The 19,096-nt window shown below is 40.6% G+C and overlaps 1 protein-coding gene across 1 annotated transcript in view; it reads left to right on the forward strand.

The window, feature by feature from the left end:
* PARD3B (par-3 family cell polarity regulator beta) overlaps positions 1-19,096 on the forward strand; it is a 907,609-nt gene that overhangs the window by 618,296 nt on the left and 270,217 nt on the right. Inside the window, exons 17-18 of the mRNA XM_070421939.1 lie at positions 11,177-11,380; positions 12,097-12,334. Coding sequence (XP_070278040.1) covers positions 11,177-11,380; positions 12,097-12,334 — 442 coding nt within the window. The remainder of the gene's footprint in view (positions 1-11,176; positions 11,381-12,096; positions 12,335-19,096) is intronic.

Raw genomic sequence — 19,096 nt, forward strand, 5'->3', positions numbered from 1 at the left:
GTGAAAGAAACTAACCTGCTCTTTATTTGCTGTCCAGACAAGGTTATTTTTATCAAGTGATCTTAACACTGGGTTTCTTTATGGAAAATGTCTCTGGAACAAATTAGCCTTTTGGGTTATTGAAATAAGTGAAAGGATAGAAAAGATAATTTGAGAAGTGGTGAAGTGTTCTACAAAACCAAAGAAAAAGTGGAAGTTTTGAATAAAAAGTCAACATTCAAAGCTAGTGGTGACTCGGCCCACAATGTATAGATTGGAAACAAATCCTCCTGGCACTCTCTTTGTTTTAGAGAATACTTGTAATGAATATAAACATTGCTCATAAAAGAAGACACATGGTACAAACCAGTTATTTAATGAATATAAGCGGTGTTCCAGGTACCACCTTTAAGCTCTATATCAGGTAATCTTCTAACTACCCTGTCAGGGAGGGGCTATAATTATTTTTTAAATATTTTTATTGACTTCAGAGAGGAAGAGAGAGGGAGAGAGAGAGAGAAACATCAATGATGAGAGAGAATCATCGATTGGCTCCCTCTTGAATGCTCCTACTGGGGATCGAGCCCGCAACCCAGCCATGTGCCCTTGACCAGAATTGAACTGGGATTCTTCGGTCAACAGGCCGACACTCTATCCACTGAGCCAAACCAGCTAGGGCTAGGTGCTATTATTATCTGCCTTACAGATGAGGAAACTGAGGCGCAAAGAGGTAGGAGCCTCACCTAAGTTAACACAGTTAGTTCAGGGATGGGCCTGGGACATGGGCCCAAACAGTTTGATGCCAGGACCTATGCATCAGGACAAAATCGTAGGTATTGCTTTAAATATGAAATTATTAGTGAAGAGGCAGTTAATTAGTGGAATAAAGAGATAACATGGTGCCCGTTGGAAATATAACTCCAGAGAAAGCTAGGAGTCCTACATCTCTATTTTCTAAAATGTTGGGATCTTACTACCCTCAGGTGATATTTTACAAATGTTAGGGGACTTCTCCGCATTCTCTGGTTTTATCACTTCATGTGTGTTCATCTTTACTTCACACATGGATTATAACCTTCTGGAGGAAACTAGATGCCTTATCTTTTTATTTCTGAGGCATCAAAGAAAGTGGGAGGAACTTTAGCTCAAAGATTGTTCAGACGAGGAAAACCTCATGTCTGAGTAGCATTGCCAAGTCAATAGGCCAACATTGTTTTGTTGGCAAATTCCAGGCACTTAAAAGAGGAATTAGAAGAGAGTAGAGTCCAGTGATTGTGCTGAGTTTACATAAGATACAGTACTGAAGCACCACCTCTCAGGAACGGTTTTCAAGTCACCGGGGAAAGGGAAATCACAAAACACAATTGGAAATCTCCTAAATGCATTTTAATGTAGATGATACAAAATTATTTCCAGCAGATAGCTGTATCTTCAGTCAAGCATCAGACCAGCTGATTGGCTTCTGACTAAGGGTGGGGGCATATGAAAGATTTAAATGTTGAACACAAGGGTCACACTCCCTGTGATAAGATGATAATGGCATGAGCATCAAGCAGAGACCATTACTCACACCTATAAGAATAGCTACGATCAAAAAGACAAGAGGTAATTAGCGCATGTAGGATGTGAAGAAAAGGGAACCTCTATGCAGTTGGTGGGAATATAAATTAGTACAGCCACTATGGAAAAATTTAAAACTAGAACTATCATGTGATCCAGCAATTCCACTTATGGCTGTATATCCAAAGGAAATGAAATCACTATTTTGAAAAGATATCTGTACTCCCATGTTTGCTGCAGCATTATTCACAATCGCCAAGACATGGAAACAACCCAAGTGTCCATTGGTGGATGAATGTGTAAAGAAAAGGTCACACACACACACACACACACACACACACACACTGGAATGTTAGTTGAAAATCCCACTATTTGGGACAACCTGGATGGGCCTTATGAACATTATGCTAAGTGAAATATATCAGACCAAGAAAGACAATTACTGTATGATCTTGCTTATATGTAGAATCCAAAGAAGCCTGACTCATCGAAAAAAAGAATAGAAGGGTGTTTGCCAGGAGCTGAGAAAGGTGGGAAACAGGGAAATATAGGTCAGTTATAAGATGAATAAGTTCTTCTGTACAGCATGGTGACTATAGTATATACTTGAAAGTTCCTAAGAGAGTAGATCTTAAGTGTTCTCACCACACACACACACGGTAATGGAGGTGATAACTAACCTTATTGAGGTAATGATTTCACAATATAAACATGTATCAAATCATCATGTTGTACCCCTTAAACTTACACAGTATTATGTGTCCAGTATATCTCAATGATAAATAATAAAACGTATCCCAGGGATTTAAACAAAAAAAAGCAGAGACTCACAGAAATCAGTCCATTTCTCCCAACTTCTGCTCTCTCCTTGACTAGCATTCACTCTAGAACACACTGTCATTGAGTGAGATGGTGAGTGAAATTGCTCTCCTTACTTAACTTACTTTATCCTGCCCCTCCTCCCTCCTTCTCCTCCTCTGTAGCTCTCTGGGGACATGAATGTACAAGCAAATTTAGGAAAGATCAACTGTGTGTGGTGTGGTCTCATTTTGAACAGGAAAGAACATTGTAAATTAGAAAGCAGCAAGAGAATGCGAGTTACTAATTACACTTGTCTTTTGTTCCTCTTAGGACCAAGCACAATTCTGAGCAACAAAAAATACTCAGGAAACAGTGGTAGCTGACTTGATTTTGGCTTGACATTCATTAAGTTGAAATCTTGCTTAATGTGTATCTACAAAGAGATTGTTATTTATGTTAACACAAAACTGAAAAACCTCACTTTCTCAGTAATTGAGAATGTGAAGTTGTTTTTAGTACAGTCCCCTCTAAAAAGAGCATAAAATAATAAAGCAAAATGTATAAAAATGATGTTTGATCCTAAAAAATACATCAGTTTACACATTGTATAAAAATATCTTCCTGTGGATACCATCCAAGAAATCAGTTTGACCTTTTAGTTATGCTAATGGTTTTTAAAGCAAGTTATTAGAATTCTTTATATTATACTTTGTTTTGAGAGTACTATAACAAATGACCCGCACAACACATAAACCATTCAACAATCAAAAGCAGAAGAAAAATGTGTTGTCAAAGCAAGTCATACAAAGAGTAAATGGTAAAAAAGAAAAGGGGGTGGGTATCCCTGAAACAGTTTGTGTTCAGAGTGAAAAGCCTGTTACCATGATATACAAAGAGGAGCTGGAAGATAAATAAAGGTGTTCTTGGCAGTGGGAAAAGATAAGATGACTGGAAGTGCATATAAGGAGGTGGAAATGACAGGAAAGGTTGATATTACAAAGAGAAGTTGAGGGAAAGGAATGACTATTATAAAAAGAAAGGCCAAAGCGTAGAGAAGAGGAATGAATAGTTATAGGCAGGGTAGAAATTACTAAATCCTTGAAAGTGGCCCAAAAGAACCTAAGCGCTGTATTAACAAAGAACAGGATGCTCTGTGTGGGCTTGGAGGAAGTGAAGCAATTGTGGGGTGTGTTTCTCCAGGTAAAACTTTATTCGCTCTCACAGCATTGGAGAAAGGGGGCATCCGAGTGCTATAATGACCCTTTACTTTCACCTTCATTTACTCCTACAACAAATATTTATTTAGCACTTCTCTGTGCTGAGGATACAAAGATCAGCAAGACTAAGGACATGGTAGGTGGCATTTATCCATCCTCTTATCCGATTTCACAGGTAGAAAAGCTTGCCACTAAGTCGGTTTGTTTGACTCTCAAAATGAATCTTTTTTTCTCCCCTGGTAAATAATAAAAGCGCCAGAGTTTTTTGTTATATTTTGTTTTCTTTAAGTAGCCATATTTTCCTCCAGAGACTGATGCTATTTCTTTAATTTTTAAATTCATTATGGTCTTCAATGCCAATTTTGGGTGGTTTTAAATGTATATGTTTGTTTTTAATCCAGTGGCGTTTTCCTGATAAGGCAGGTAAAGGAAAACCAAAAGATTAAAACAAACCAGTCTATTGGATTGAATTTGCCTGAGTTCTTCAGTTACCTTAACAGAATCTACCCAGAGATGTAGCTATATATTTTTTTAAATAATTTACCTGTGAAGTTGAGATATTTTGTTATCCACAAAATAAAAGAAGACAGAAAAGTGTCATAAGAATATTCTCAGTGTGATAAATTCACTGTTATTTTTGTTGAACATAATTTGAGTCCAGGAAAGAAATCAAAATATGGCATAAGATTTTGACTTTCAGTATCTAAAAGGAATCTTTAGTAATGAAAATTAAAGTGTATAGCAACTCTTGGCAAAGATTTAAAGACCTTTGGAGGGCCATGACCACACACACAATCGAAGCATTAGTTGTATTTGTTCACCTAATCTTCTCATATTTTCTCTAGATATTTTCACTTTAAAATAGATAATGTTTGAAGGCAGAGGAGGGATTATGCAAATATATGAATCTTAATGAGAAGTTGATTATTGAACATTTTGACGTGAATTTCAGGAAATGATGAAAGACCCTGGAATTTATTAAGGCTTAAGAGAAAAAGCTCTGCTCCCAGAGAACTTAGAAATTGCCAGTAAAAGAACTGAGACCCAAATGACAGCAGATAATGTATAAGCCAGATTACTTTATGCCCTGTGGTAATGACTAGGAAATGGGGCACTGTGATAAGCTTGGAATGATGATCAATATTTGGAATACTGAGATAGGCAAGAAAGTAATTAGTCCCATTATGGACACAGTTAGCACAGATAACACAATTTGGGAAATTATACATTTGAATATTATGGGGAATTTTTTTCAAGGCTAATGGATTTGCAATGATATCTATTAAAGCACATAAGACATTTTGCCTCTAGGGAAACTACTAGAAAAATCAAATATACAAAATTTTCAGTAAGTGTAATCTAAAATAAAAAGACAAAGTGGGATAAGTTAATGAATAAAATGGTGCTGTGACTTCCTACTTGGAATTTATAATAATTTTTCATTCAAAGAGTTTTAAGGCTATTAATTTCACATCACAACTCCCCATGAAGCAAGTAAAGCATTTCTATTGTATTTGCCCAAGTTCATTGCTCATAATACAGAAAGGCCAAATTGATAATGAAAGCAACCTATCCTGATGAATTCCTGGCCTTTTCAGGTTTCATGCCGTGACCCCTGGTAAGCATTGCAATCATTTTGGTCCCCAATTTATGCCTGGGCACAATTCCTTTATTTTCAAGGGCGAGGGGGGGGGGGGGGCTCTAGCTTAATTAATTTCCACTAAGTGCCTTGAGGACCATTGATGTTATTGAAATGAGCAGATTAATACGTTATTTATTGTTAATTTATCATAAATATTTGTTAATTATTAAGCTGTAGCTGGGAGAAAAACTTGCCATGTATTTGAAAGTGAATACCTTCCCCAAAACAATTTCCTATGTTTTATTAAGAATGTATTGGAAGCAATTTCATCAATAATGGAAGATCCAATTACTGGTCTTCTGGATTAAGGCATTCTTTTAATGTGAGACTTTAATGCTGGAATGGGAAGTTCAAACATTGCCAATAAAACCTCTGACTAATTAAATGATTATAGCCTAAAGGGGAGGGCAACCAAGGCCCCATCATTAATCTTCCCACGAATAGCCTCTATATGTGACAAATAGATGGAAACGTGTAAGGAGTTATTTGGGGGAAAAAATCAGGTTCAACTTTTAAATTAAAAAGTAAAGGAAGTATATCTGTTTGAAGCCCTTTTCAGCTTTTGCAGAAGGAATGGTTATATTTAAGAATGCAGTGGTAGCCCAGCTGGTGTGGCTCAGTGGTTGAGCATTGACCTATGAACCAGGAGGCCATAGTTCAATTCCCAGTCAGGGCACATGCCCGGGTTGTGAGATAAATCCTCAGTGGGAGGCGTGCAGGAAGCAGCTGATCAGTGATTCTCTCTCATCTCTCCCTCTCACTCCCTCTCTGAAATCAATAAAATATATATATTAAAAAAAGAATGCAATGGTGGATTGAAGCAAATGAACTGTGCTGGGCCTTCACTTACCCACATGTTTAGAGGTAACAGTCATAATAATTATCATCAATGTTTTATGAGCATATACTATGTACAGGCACTCTTGTATCCTTGTCTTATCCTCATTTTACAGATCACAAAACTGAGGCTTAGGAGCATCAGTAACTCAAGAAATAAGTAGCAGAGTGGGGCGTATTGGGATTTTCCACAGCCTCTCCTCGTAATCACTCTCTGTGAACCACTACTCTCTGGACTGTTTTATTCTCTATTATCTTATTCACGGGTCTTGTAAGGAACCAGCAGCAGTTCCAGCCCAAGTTCGGGGGCAGGAATCTAAGTCTGAGTCAGAGAAATTGAGGTTCACACCCAAACAGTCGTCCAGGAAGGACTTTCTGTTTCACCGGTGAAGTGGGCCTTCGTATCTAGAAGGCTGGTGCAGTGGTTTCTCAGTCTTTTAAGAATCTGTTTCGTAGTGACCCCTCTCCACCTACACAGGAGCTCTGAACTCCCCTTTCCTCACATTTTTAATACCCACGGGAGAACTGGTGGCACGACTCCTTTAAATCTTTAATCTTGGTGTGTGTGTCCATTCTCTCATAACACTATTTTCCTAGTTGGCATGGAGTAGTGGATGTGTCTGAGGGTGGGTGGGGCCAGGAGACATGACCCTGAAATTCCCCTTTACATAAGGAAGTCTTCTGGGACCAAATCAAGGCAATCCCCTTCATTTGAGAATAGAAGAATGTTCGAAAGTGTTATAACATCTTTTTAAAAAATGATTACAGCCTGGCCAGTGTGCTCAGTGGTTGAGCATCCATCCATGAACCAGGAGATTACGGTTCAATTCTCAGTCAGAGTATATGCTCGGGTTGCGGGCTTAGTCCCCAGTAGGAGGGATGCAAGAGACAGCCAATTGATGATTCTTTCATTGTTGATGTTTCTATCTCCCTCTCTTTCTCCTTTCCTCTCTCAAAATCAATTTTTAAAAAAGATTACAATTATATTTCTTTAGGAGGCCTTTATTTTAAGGGAATATTTGGCACATGGAACTTACAGTATATTTTTATTATGCCGCCTATTTTTGACACGGAAGATCCCTCTTTTCACACCTTGATAACTGTTGCATCATTTATTTTGAGAAGTGTGTGTATGTCAGGTTCATATTTCTGATGGTGAGATAAGTTTATCCGGATCTCAGAGAACATGGTCACTGGGCATGGAAATCACAGGTTACAAAATGAAGCCTTCTTACTAAGCGTTGGAAGATATATTCCTTGGCCTGTGCACCTAGCCTACGCTGGCCTGAAAGTCACTGAACAGTCGTACTCAGATCAGTTCTGTAGATGCTCAAAGTGGGACAAGTAAACACTCAAATTTGGACAAAGTCCACCCCATGACTGATAACACGGGGTATTCATAGATCACTCTCTCAGACAATTGCTTAAACTCAGCCACAGCCAATATCATATCAGCTACAGATGAAAACGTGAGGAGTGATCATATTTTAGGATGACTTCAGTGGGATAGAATGACTGAGATTTTTTACTTTGACTAATTATTTACTTTATACTATCCCTTCAAAGAGACCTTTTCTTTTAGTGGGAGCCTAGAAAAAATATTTGGGTGAATAATTAGGCTAAAAATAGATGGTGAATCTTCCCATTCTAAAAGCTATGGAATTCCCAATGCAATGTGAATCTCAGCTGGAATTGGTGAGGTCAGGAGTGCAAAAGATGGATTGAATGTAACGTTTTGTTGTACATCATGAATCTGTATGTGGTAGGGTACTTTTTTCCAAAGGTTCTGTTGCGATTGAGTGCTGATGCCCATCAATTGACATAATAATCCCTCCTGCAACCAGTAACCTTGACCTCTCCTTAGAAGCCTTCTGACACATAAAGGAAATGTGAGCTCTGGTCAAGGTCCATATCAGATTCCCCTTTCAGTTGGAGATTCAGTTCCATCAAGTCAATGAACTTGTAAATCCTCATAGAAGCCTTCCTGAATTTGGATTCTCCTCTTTACCATCAGTCTCTCTTCCACTGCTACATCCTATTTACTCCCTGGGAATAAATAGAAACACTTGTTTCAAGCCTGAAAACCCCTGAGTCCACATTACAACCTAGGACTCAACCACCCTTTTTGCCTTTAGTTTTACTATGTACTGCATCCAAGAGTGCCACATTGTCATTGGGACCAACATCAGTTGATGCTTCTAATTTGTGATGTCTATTTATACCAAGTGAATCTTATGTGCTAGAAGCTCGGTGCACGACATTCATGCACTGTGGGGGAAAGGGTCCCTCAGCCCAGCCTGCGCCCTCGCGCGGGCAGTCAGACAAGGGTCCTTAGTGCTGCTGCGGAGGTGGGAGAGGCTTCTGCCACCGCCACTGTGCTCACCAGCCATGAGCCCGGCTTCTGGCTGAGTGGCACTCCCAGCACTGACCACCAGGGGGCAGCTCCTGCATTGAGCGTCTGCCCCTTGGTGGTCAGTGCGCATCATAACGACCAGTCATTCTGCCATTTGGTCAATTTGCATATTAGCCTTTTATTATATAGGATTTGTATAACCCATGGGCACAGACAATAGTGTGGTAGGCTTGGTTGTGGGGGTGGGGAGAGGGTAGGAAGGGGGAGGGGGTCAATGGGGAAATAAAAGGGGACATCTGTAATACTTTCAACAATAAGTATACATTTTCAAAAAACAAAGTGAATTCATTGCTGGCTCTATTAATCCTACAAAGTCCATGAATCCTTAATGTTCAGTGTTCTTCGAATGAGCAGCAATGTATTTGTTCCTTCTCAAATATAACTTCTCACTAAGCTTCAGATGAGCTCCTTTTAGATAACATGCCTTCTATCTTGGATAATTTATTCACTTTCATGTTCCCTGGAATTTATTGCTAGAGGTTGATGTGAATACTTACAGTTTGGGTTCCAATATAATCTCCTGGATGGCAATTAATAAATAAAAGATGGCTACTATTGTCAACAGAAGGATGAAGCTTTCTCAGACACTTTCATCTCTGTGTTTTCACCAAACTTCATATCAAACATCCCTAGGGCTTGATGTGTAAAATATTTTCTGTAAACTCCAAAGCTTTTACTGTTGCTTCAATACCCCAAGCCTCCATGTTGCTTTTTTGTTTTCTTGTCAGAAATGACCTTACTCGATTTCTGTTTATTCAACTTACCTTCCTTTCTGTGAATCTAAGAAACATCTCCCTTTTTGGATTTAGTAGGAATGTATTCTCAATATTTATGACTTGCAAGTAGTACCTAAATATGTCCCTGAAATCTATTGGGATTTTGTTTTTTGCTTAGTCTCATCTCTGTTGCATTTATTGGAGATGTATTATCACTCCATGAAATGTGGTGTTTATTGTCATCATGTGTATTATTCAAAGAGCAAAATTGCCTCTTGAAAGTTAATGATGAAACTGTAAAAATATATCCAATTTTTGCAGTTTGCCTGCTTGACTAAGCTCGAGGCTAATCTAAACTAATGCTCTTCTTTTAGAGACGAGGAATCTGGAGGCCACTTGAAGTAGCTTGACCATAATGAGGAAGAAAGCAGAGGCCAAATGACATTAGGCAGTGTGATGCAGAAAGGGTGGAGTTAGGCTGCCGCAGGACAGTGCCCAGTTCTGACACTTAAGTGTATAACTTTGGGCCAAGTATTTCACTGCTCTGTGCCTCAGTTTCCTCATCTGTAATGGGACTAACGATAGTGCACTAGCACAACTATTAGGCTTCTAGTAAGGTAATACAGGTAAAGCACTTAGAACAGGACTAAGCATCCTTAGCTGTTAGCATTATTGTAATTATTTTGACTATTTTTAATATATTCAGAACTTATGAAAGGTGTGTATTGTTTTTTAATGTTATGTGTGTTTATGTAGGCATTTCATCTTTGTACAGGCATTACTTCTTTTGTGTTCTTTGCATTATTTAGTGCTGTGTTAAGCAATTAGTATTAAAGGTGGGCGCAGTAGAAGAGCAAAGATACTGATCGTAGTTCAGTGAGACTTATTGTGTGCTAGGCACTGAAGTGTAGGTACTTTATGTACACACCCCTGAACATGCATGCCATCTATATCTACTGAAAACCTGCAAAGGAGTTTATTTCCAGTAATGCCAGTGTAGCCTCGTCATCTTAATCTCCTTCATAACTGGAGAGGATCGTGAGCCCTGGCCCTGATGGCAAAGAGCCCTGATAGGATTCCTTCCATCTTCAAAGTGAGCCTGTGCCGCTGGTATTTGTGTAGCCTCCCCCTGTTGTGGACAACGGGGAGCCCCGCTGTGGGAGGGAATGAGGGAAAGGAGGCAGATACAGGGCAAGACAAACAGTACAAATGAAAAATAGTGTATATCAGAACACAAATTATTAAAACCTATTTAGGCATTGCTTATTTCTTTTTGGAATATTATATTATATAAAAAAGCTGCCCCTTTGTAAATACCCAAGTAGAAATAATTTGTAACAATAAGCATTCACACAGAAAAGTTATTTTCCTGCTCGCTTTGCTTTATTTATCTAGAGACTAAATAAATTGTATTCACCATGCACTAATAGCCACCAGAGTAAGGTAAACTATTTAATCACAAAAATTGCAATCGCTTTAGTGTTCTTTGATTTCTGTGTGTAGGGTACTTAATAATTATAAAAGCAGTGATGGAAGTAATAAAAGCTACAGGGTATGGGGGTGCTCGAGATGGGTCCTGGAGAACAGCATCCTTTACGTTGGGCGCTCTGTGTAGGTATATGTGAAAGTGTGTGCGTGTGTGTGCATAGGCACACACAGTCATATACACACTCTCACACATGGAATCTCTGCAGACCGCTGTAACCTTTCAAATGTATATGTATGTGTGCGTGTGCCTATGCACATATATACACATACATATTTATTTCTATATATGATACCATTTTAAATCTTTCCACAACTTTATACAAAAGGAAACTAAGGCTCAATGAAGTCAAGTCACTTGCTCACAATCACAGCAAGAGGCAAAGCCGGGGTTGATCCCCAGCCGCCACCCGCTTAGCACCGCTTTTGTAAGATGCCCAAACAGAGAGATGTTTGGAACAGCAGACCTTGCCAGGTCACCACCCGGCTCGTAGGAAAGAGGTGACCGTTGGCCTTTCTCTTCCAGAATCTTCCAGCAAGGACTTCGGCCCCACTCTGGGACTGAAAAAGTCCAGCTCCCTGGAGAGCCTGCAGACGGCGGTGGCCGAGGTGCGCAAGAACGAGCTCCCGTTCCACAGGCCCCGGCCGCACATGGTCCGCGGCCGCGGCTGCAACGAGAGCTTCCGCGCGGCCATCGACAAGTCCTACGACGGCCCCGAGGACCTGGACGGTAGGGCCAATGCCTCCTGTTAGGGCTCCTTCATCCTGTCATTACCCACGAATCGCGGGCGAGAGTGTGTGCTTAACTGCGGAGGAAACTGACTTAAGGATCCCAATTATAGTTTCGATATTAAAAGTAATTCATTTTCCTGATATGTTTTGCCCTTTGGCTTAACGAACATGAGATTGCATAAGGCAATGTGCAATTTATTCTACTGCGCAGACGCGAAAAAAATGTTCGCTGTCACTTTCCTGCGAGGACCAACTGTCATTCCCCCTGAAGGCGGGAGCGCTCAGTCTGCGTTTCTTGACATTCTTATTGGAGCCATTAGAAGCAGCATGAACCCCCACCCCCACCCCCACCCCCTATCGACTGCATTAATGGGGTGGAAGCAGTCGGGTTATCTTGTGCTCAAAAGCCTCTCCTGGGAATAACTCCCCCTGCTTGTTGCCCAGCAGGTGCGCTTTCTGAGCTGATCAAGGTGAACAAGCTGGCCCTCAGAGGCGTGCTTCCCCATATGCATCAAGCCTTTCCTACTCATCTCCCACTCCCTGCACCAAACCAGATGTAGGTGGTTGTCTCTTCAAAGGGTACCAGTGGCCCCTGGGAGGGTAGGCCTGCAGAGCGCTTTTATTCATTCTTCTGGGTTCTGCATTTTAACTTTTCTTGGGACGCTAGCAGGGAGTGCCCCTGACCATGTGTGTTGATATTTTTTCTCTGCACAGATGGGTTGTCTGATAGGAGCTCTCACTCCGGCCATGGAGCCCTGAACTGTGACTCGGCCCCTCCGGGGAACTCTGAGCCGGAGGACCTGGAGAATAAAGCCAGGAAAGCCAAAAAGACGAAAGAGAAGGAGAAGAAGAAGGAAAAGGGCAAAGCGAAAGGCAAGGAGAAGAAGCAGAAGGAGGAGAGTGAAGATCCAGAAAGGAAGATAAAGAGGAAGGGGCTTGGTGCCATGCTGAGGTAGGGCCTTGCTTTGAAGGCTAACTTGGTTTTGGTTTTCATTTGTTCGTTCGTTCGTATCCCGTGGTGAAATCACCCATTTGTGTGCATTCAGCGGCATGCATACAACTTTAAACTGAGAACGCGCTTGCTCCTTTTCTGCGGACGCAGAAGGAGACTTCTTGGGTGAGTTTCTGATGACAGGAAGCTATTCTATATCTGTTGTCAAAGACGTGGGCAATTCCCGCAGCCCTTGGTCCCAAAGTGCTATGCCGATAAATTAAATGTGAGTCCTAACTGTGACCTTTAGGACAATCTCTTTGAATCAAAGAAGACTGACCAGATGAACCACACACCCCTGTCTACCCCCATGAGACTAGGTGTGTACGGCCAGACCTGTGGGCACATGGGCTGTCTGTCACCTACAGAGGCTCTGGGATCCAGTGGAGGTGTCACTGGGTCTGGAGTCAGATGAGGCTGGTCTGAACTCCTGCAGTAGCTGCTGGGCTTCACACATACCACTTACTGCCCTGAGCCTGAGTTTCCCCGCTCTCAGAGGCTGGCATACCTGCTCTCCTGACACGTGTAAGACAAGGCCTCCTGTGCAATTGCTCCGTTGACTAGGCATGGTCGCAGGTCCAGTCCAAAAACAACCCCTGCATTTGGGTTGGTGTCAGGACCACACCTGCTTCTCAGTCTGTAGCCAGAGGGAGGGAGGGGGGGAGGGGGGAGGGAGGAGGGGGAACTGGGGGAGGGGGAGGGAAAGGCACTATTACAATAAGGATAAGGTTTTACTTAACTGGTTGTACCTGGTATAACCGGGCTGTTGGGTGCCCTTTTGTGGGCCACTTTTGTGCATTTTTCAGGGGGCTCCCTACTGCACCAATAGTGACATAGGAGTTTCATTTTCTCACTGACTTCCTGAGGCCCTCTGACCTCAGACCACACAGCCCTGGGGCCTCCTCCTCACCCCAGCTGGTTCACCACAGTCTGAGATGGTCGTAGCCTAACTTCCTCTACAGCATCCACTCGGCTCACTGGAAAGGTGATCTCTTGTGCCTCCAAATGCCAGAAGTACAGTCTGTTCCCCGGTCCCTTACCTCCTCACCCTGCTCCAGGATGCCTGCCCAGCCTGGCACCTCAGAATTCTCCAGGGCAGACTCAGGCATGGCTCTGCCTCCCCAACTCGAAGGCCACGTGCCAAACTCTCCCTGGAATGCTCTCATGCTGGGGAAGATCAGCAAATGTTTGCAAGTCACCCAGCACATATGTAGGAAGTGGGATGACAGTCTCCTTTCATGCAGTTGCCTTCACATTCTCAGAGGGGATTTCCTCAGCCTCCCCATTCATTTTGTTGGTGTGAGAGATGGAAACGCCCCTGTTCATTACGTTCCTTACTCACAGAAAACCTCTCTTTCTCTCAGTCTCTACCTTCTGTCCCATGTCTGAAGGTGAGTGAGAGGAGGGGATAGGTGATGAATCACTTTGGCCTTCATATTAAACCCTTAGGAGATCTCTCTCTTAAAGATGCTGAGTGGTATTTGTCATCAGATGTTCTCAGTGTCTGGATCTTGAACTGAAATTTCTCACAGATACGGAAAATTTCATTTGAATTTTGTTATTCATATATATATATCCTAAATATCCTCTCTGTTCAATTGTTTATATATAATAGTTGTTCATATGGAAAATAATGCAATAATTAAATAATAACAATAATAAACTCTGTGTTTCACATACTCATAAACTCCTATATATGTCATTTAGGGGACACAAATAATACTGATACCAGTAGAGAAATCTCCCAAAGATCAAGGAAATGGATTCTCTCTGAAGAACCTCTAGAAAGGAACACAGACCTGCCAACCCCCTAATTTCAGCCTGTTTTTGTTGTTTAAGCCACTAAGTTTGTCATACTTTTTTACAGCATCAATAGAAAACTAATATAATTATCATCATAATTATTACTATTTCTTTAATGTCATAGTAATTGATAAGGAAAAAAATTCTATAGAGGCTTAACTAGAGTCGTCTATAAATATAAAAAACTCTCAGAGCTTCCCATTTTCTAGAATATTACTATATTAAGCCTTACCTTGATATGTTACTTCAGATGATTGGATTCAGCAGGTTCATACTCCATTGCCCATAACACAGAGCCGGCTTCTCTTGTTGTTCAATATGTGCTATATTTTCCTCTGTTAGAAATCACAGGGCTCCTAGATCCTTCAGACATCTAGCAACTCAGGGTTTGTTCCTTTCTACTATTTCAGCAAAATTAAGATCTGAAAGGTGGTGTTTGATTTTATCTCTGGTGTAAAAATAGCAACTGTTTTCCATAGCCTTTTGCATCTGAGTTTGTGAGCATATTGGAGCTCCTGCTACATGCACATTTCAACAACAAAGAACACAAAAGCTGTTACCATTAGCCAAGAGATTTTGCCTTAATTCTCATCTGTTGCTCAGATGCTATTGACTTAGTTTCTTTCTTATTTAAAAAAGATTGATTGCTTTAAGGTTCCCTAGGAGTTAGATGTGTGGTTTAAATATGTATTATTTTTTCCATTAGCTTTTTTCACAGACACTTTCCCGAACCTAGGGCTTTAATGTAGGTTGTGTACTTGCACCATGTACGGTGGCTCCTGGCCAAGGGCCTGAGTGAGGACTGAAATTCTGCTTCCTTCTGCTCACCACGCCTTGCATCATGGAAGTGCAAATATGTTGGCCATGGCTATGCTTGTAAAAAAAAATGTTGTGTTGTGTGCTTTTCTGATATTAGTTGATCCACTCCTGTTGGTGATATGTAGGGAGTGGTACAGTGCAGCTGATTAATTAATTTAACCTACTCCTAATCCTTTTGAAAAATTGTGGCGGATCTCATTAATTCATATCTTCGCATGTGTTGTCTGGGCCCAGGATGCTGATTCTGTGCTGATTTCAGAATGACCTTGCAGATTCAGCCATGGCTTGCTTACACAGGCCATAAATTACCATGGAAAAATAGGCAGGGCTGGAACCCACCCTCGTTGCTAGTTTCCCTGTATCCTGTTTGCCTGCTGTTGAAAGAGAACCTCAGGGGTTCAAACCGCTTAGATTCCTCCATTATGTGTTGGGTTTCCTTTAGGCATTGTACTCTTTATGGCACTACCCTGTGGCCCGTGGCTCTTTGTAGCCAGAGTGAATGAAGCTCAAACCTCTCAATAGACACGCCCATTGCTATCAGCCTTAAGCCACCTTCCTGGGGTCTAACAGGTACTTCCTAAGCACTGAAGAGAAATAACCTTTGACTAACAAAATCTTGCCTGTCTAGAGTGAAAAACCCAGGAACCAGTGTCTGATTTCTCAATTATTTAATATCCTTGTCGATCTTTATATTATTTAAACTGAATTCTGCCATAGATTTGTGTTTAAAATCCATTCTTTTATATCATTGCTGCTGTATTATCTTCTTTAAATTATAGGCCACTCACTTCAAAAGCCTTTGAATTGTCAACTGGTTTGGGATCCTGAATGGAAAACCTTGATATTGTTGATCAAGTACCTTTTTCTGTATATTTTTGTGTGATTTTGTTCTCAAAAGAATTGTGCCTGGTGAACTCCATTTTAATGGATTAACCGAGAACAAAGTGTAAAATGTGTCAATAGAGACTTCATCTCTGCTTTTAAATCTTGTTTGCCCTTATTTGTTTGATTAACAACATGTATTGAATGCCTACTCATTGCCAAGCACATTAATAATTATTCTTCAGCTGTTCAGCTCTATTAAAGGCCTGCTTTGCATCAGGCAGTGTTCTAGACACTGGGCATAAGCAATGAAATCCCTACTTTGATGGTATATTTTTTGTCATAGTGAAGGAAGGAGAAATCAGACTTTTGGGTTTCTTGAGTTTAAAACAAAAATAAGGAAAATATTGCATAACCATGAGAACTACTTACAACAATGCATTTCCCAGGAAGTGGTGAGCCATTTGCCTAGGAGACCTCTGGGAGAAAGCAGTCCCTTGTCCGCTCAAGGGGATCAGCAGTCATTGATTCTGTGCCACGGCTCTTGCAGAACTTACATTCCAGTGATGGGGAGAGAGTCAACAATGAACTCAAAATAGTTGAGATGATTTCAGATTGCAGTAGGTGCTATGAAGAGGGTAAGAAGTCAGAAGGGACAGCGTCATCTCACCCTTTGTAACTGTCTTAGCAGGTAACCGAGTGCATCTGCCCAGGCCACGCTGAATTTTTAGCAGATATGTTATCAGAACTTTGCACACTGTGGTGCTGATGCCAAATCACTGTATGCTTGCTTTTTTAAAAAAAATGGTCTGCTACATATTAGTATGGGGTGGTTATTTTTAAACCAGCTTCCCATGAAGCCATTATAAAAAGCTAAGTATAAAAATTGTGTCTGTTTCAGTATACAAAGCCCTTTTATACCTGAAGTAAACGTTCTAAAGAAATGTGCTCTTTAATCTAAATAGTGAGCTTGGTTTGCGGCTATTTGCATCAACTCTATTCCTCCTAGCCCATCAGTTGAATATTCTTTATTGTTACTTCTTAACTGAGCCAATGTATGTATGCCTTAAGGTTCAGGGTCTGCACAGCAAATCCTAAATCATGAGCCCTAGTGACAAAGGTATTTTTAAAAATCTAGAGGCATCAGCTTTTTATTTCTTAGCTTTGCAAATCTAAAGCATCTATGTTCATTTGATTTATACTAAAATATACTATATATCTTATTGAAATTAGGGCAAATCAATATAATGGCACTATACTGTGAGTTTTTGAAAAGAACACTCCTACACATACACGCACTCACTCTCACCCTCCTCTTCCTCCTCCTTCGCCACCACAAACAACAACACAGACATCACCACCGCCAAATTCGTACCTAACCTAGTTAAATATCTGTCCCTTATGAGCTCTGAGTACTTCAATCTCCAGACTTTCATTAATCCCTTTGAATCTCAGTCTACTCATCAGTAAATTGGGGATAATAACACATTCTCTCAGAGTTATTATGATGTTTAAGTTCAACAACTTATGTAAAGCAAGCTGTCAGCCTGACTTGCTAGGCTTTACCTCTTGTCTCTTTCCCCAAGGCCCCACCCCAGACAGCCGAACATCAGTTATTGCCTTTGACTTGATGCCCATTCAATTTCCATTTCAATTTCCACCCCCCTCTAATCACTATTTTGTATTTCAGATGAGCATGCTCTTTTTTCTTTAGCCTGGATAATTTTGCATAGCAAACCATAATAAGTAATGACAGGTAAAATCATTCAATCATTTTTACTTTATAAGCTTTGCCTACCCCTTTCTCAGTGTAACTGGGAACTATTTTCAGAGGTTATCTAATCACTTGATGGTGCTGAGTAGAGATAGAAAATGAACTCAAATAGAGAAACAGGTGGGGTTTTTTTTGTTTGTTTGTTTCTTTATGTATTTCAGATCAGAATGTATAGCTGGGTTTTGAACTTAAGGTTCTTAATGCATGGCTCATAGTTATTTCATGGGGCTGCCTTGGAAGTTGTCTGATAATGCATTACCCATAAAGATACATTTTGACTTGGTTTTTAAATTAGGTTAGATAGAGACTGAATACTCCAGGGAGTATGACATCTGTCGTACATCTCTCCTCTTTACCTTGATCCCATGATGGCAGTTACAGGTCTCGTGTACAATAAATGTAATGTGGCCGTGCCTGTCATTACCTCTTTCTAGATAGTGGTTGTAAAATGTCTGGGTATCCCTTCAACTTTATGGGTATGAAGGGTAACCCAGCTAATGTAGCCAGGCCATGAAATCTTAACAGTCATTTCCCCAAAGGCAAAAGGCCATCAACAGGCTAGAGTTGAGGTACTTTGCTTCATGAAGTAGAGGCCAGTTTGAAACATGAAATTTCAGATGAAAAATGAAAGCCAAAGTAGGGCAAAGCTCTTAATTCAGGTTCAGGCTGGATATAGAAATACATTGAATACAGAGAGCCTTGCAAATCAGGGTAAAATGGCTGCATATATTGAGCCTGAGAGAAATATATGACTTTCGCAAAAAAATAATAATTTGCATGTCGAAGGCTACTATGAGTGCAGCCAGCCATCCTTCTCCCCGCTTTCTGTGATTGCAGAGGAAAAGAAATAGACACTAAAAGCCAGAATTTTGTTGAGTTCATTTTTTGTCTCTTTGGTAACTGAATTTTCCCACCTCACAGTTTATCTTAAATTATTTACTTTCTCTTTTACATTAGGAGCCATCCATATTTTGTTTCTTCATTTTGTTAATTTACCAATTTTCCTTTGAGCTAAGTGCCCTAGCAATTTTAATTTTTCTTTCGAGTTGGGAAGAGCTGTGACCCCCCCCCCTCTTTTTTTTCATTATTATTATCACAGGCCCAGGCTTAGAATGCTACATTTTATGAGCAGCAGTGTTGAGCCCATAATAGAATTGCAAAGTAGAGAGTGTAATATACCGATATCGACTTCCATTAAACCCAGTGGTGTGATAGCTGATAACGTTTATATATTTATGTATTCTACATTCTAGCTTTTGTTCATTTGCAACTAAGCACCAGAGAGGACAATTAGCACCCTAATAGGAATACATTGTGAACAGGAGAGCATGAAGGAGTGAGTGTGAGTGCCTGTGGGAAGAGGACAAGTGATATAAAACCATGGACACAGATGCAAGGATGGGAACTAGAAAGTATAGATTACATTGGGATCAAACAAATGCAGGCTTGTTTGGTTGGCGTTTATTTCCTAACTAAAAGAAACCCCCAAAACAGATGGGCTGCTC

Source organism: Myotis yumanensis, unplaced genomic scaffold (assembly GCF_028538775.1).
Source record: "Myotis yumanensis isolate MYYU_CA2020_CCGP unplaced genomic scaffold, mMyoYum1.0.hap1 SCAF_8, whole genome shotgun sequence".
In the NCBI taxonomy this organism is placed as follows: Eukaryota; Metazoa; Chordata; class Mammalia; order Chiroptera; family Vespertilionidae; genus Myotis; species Myotis yumanensis.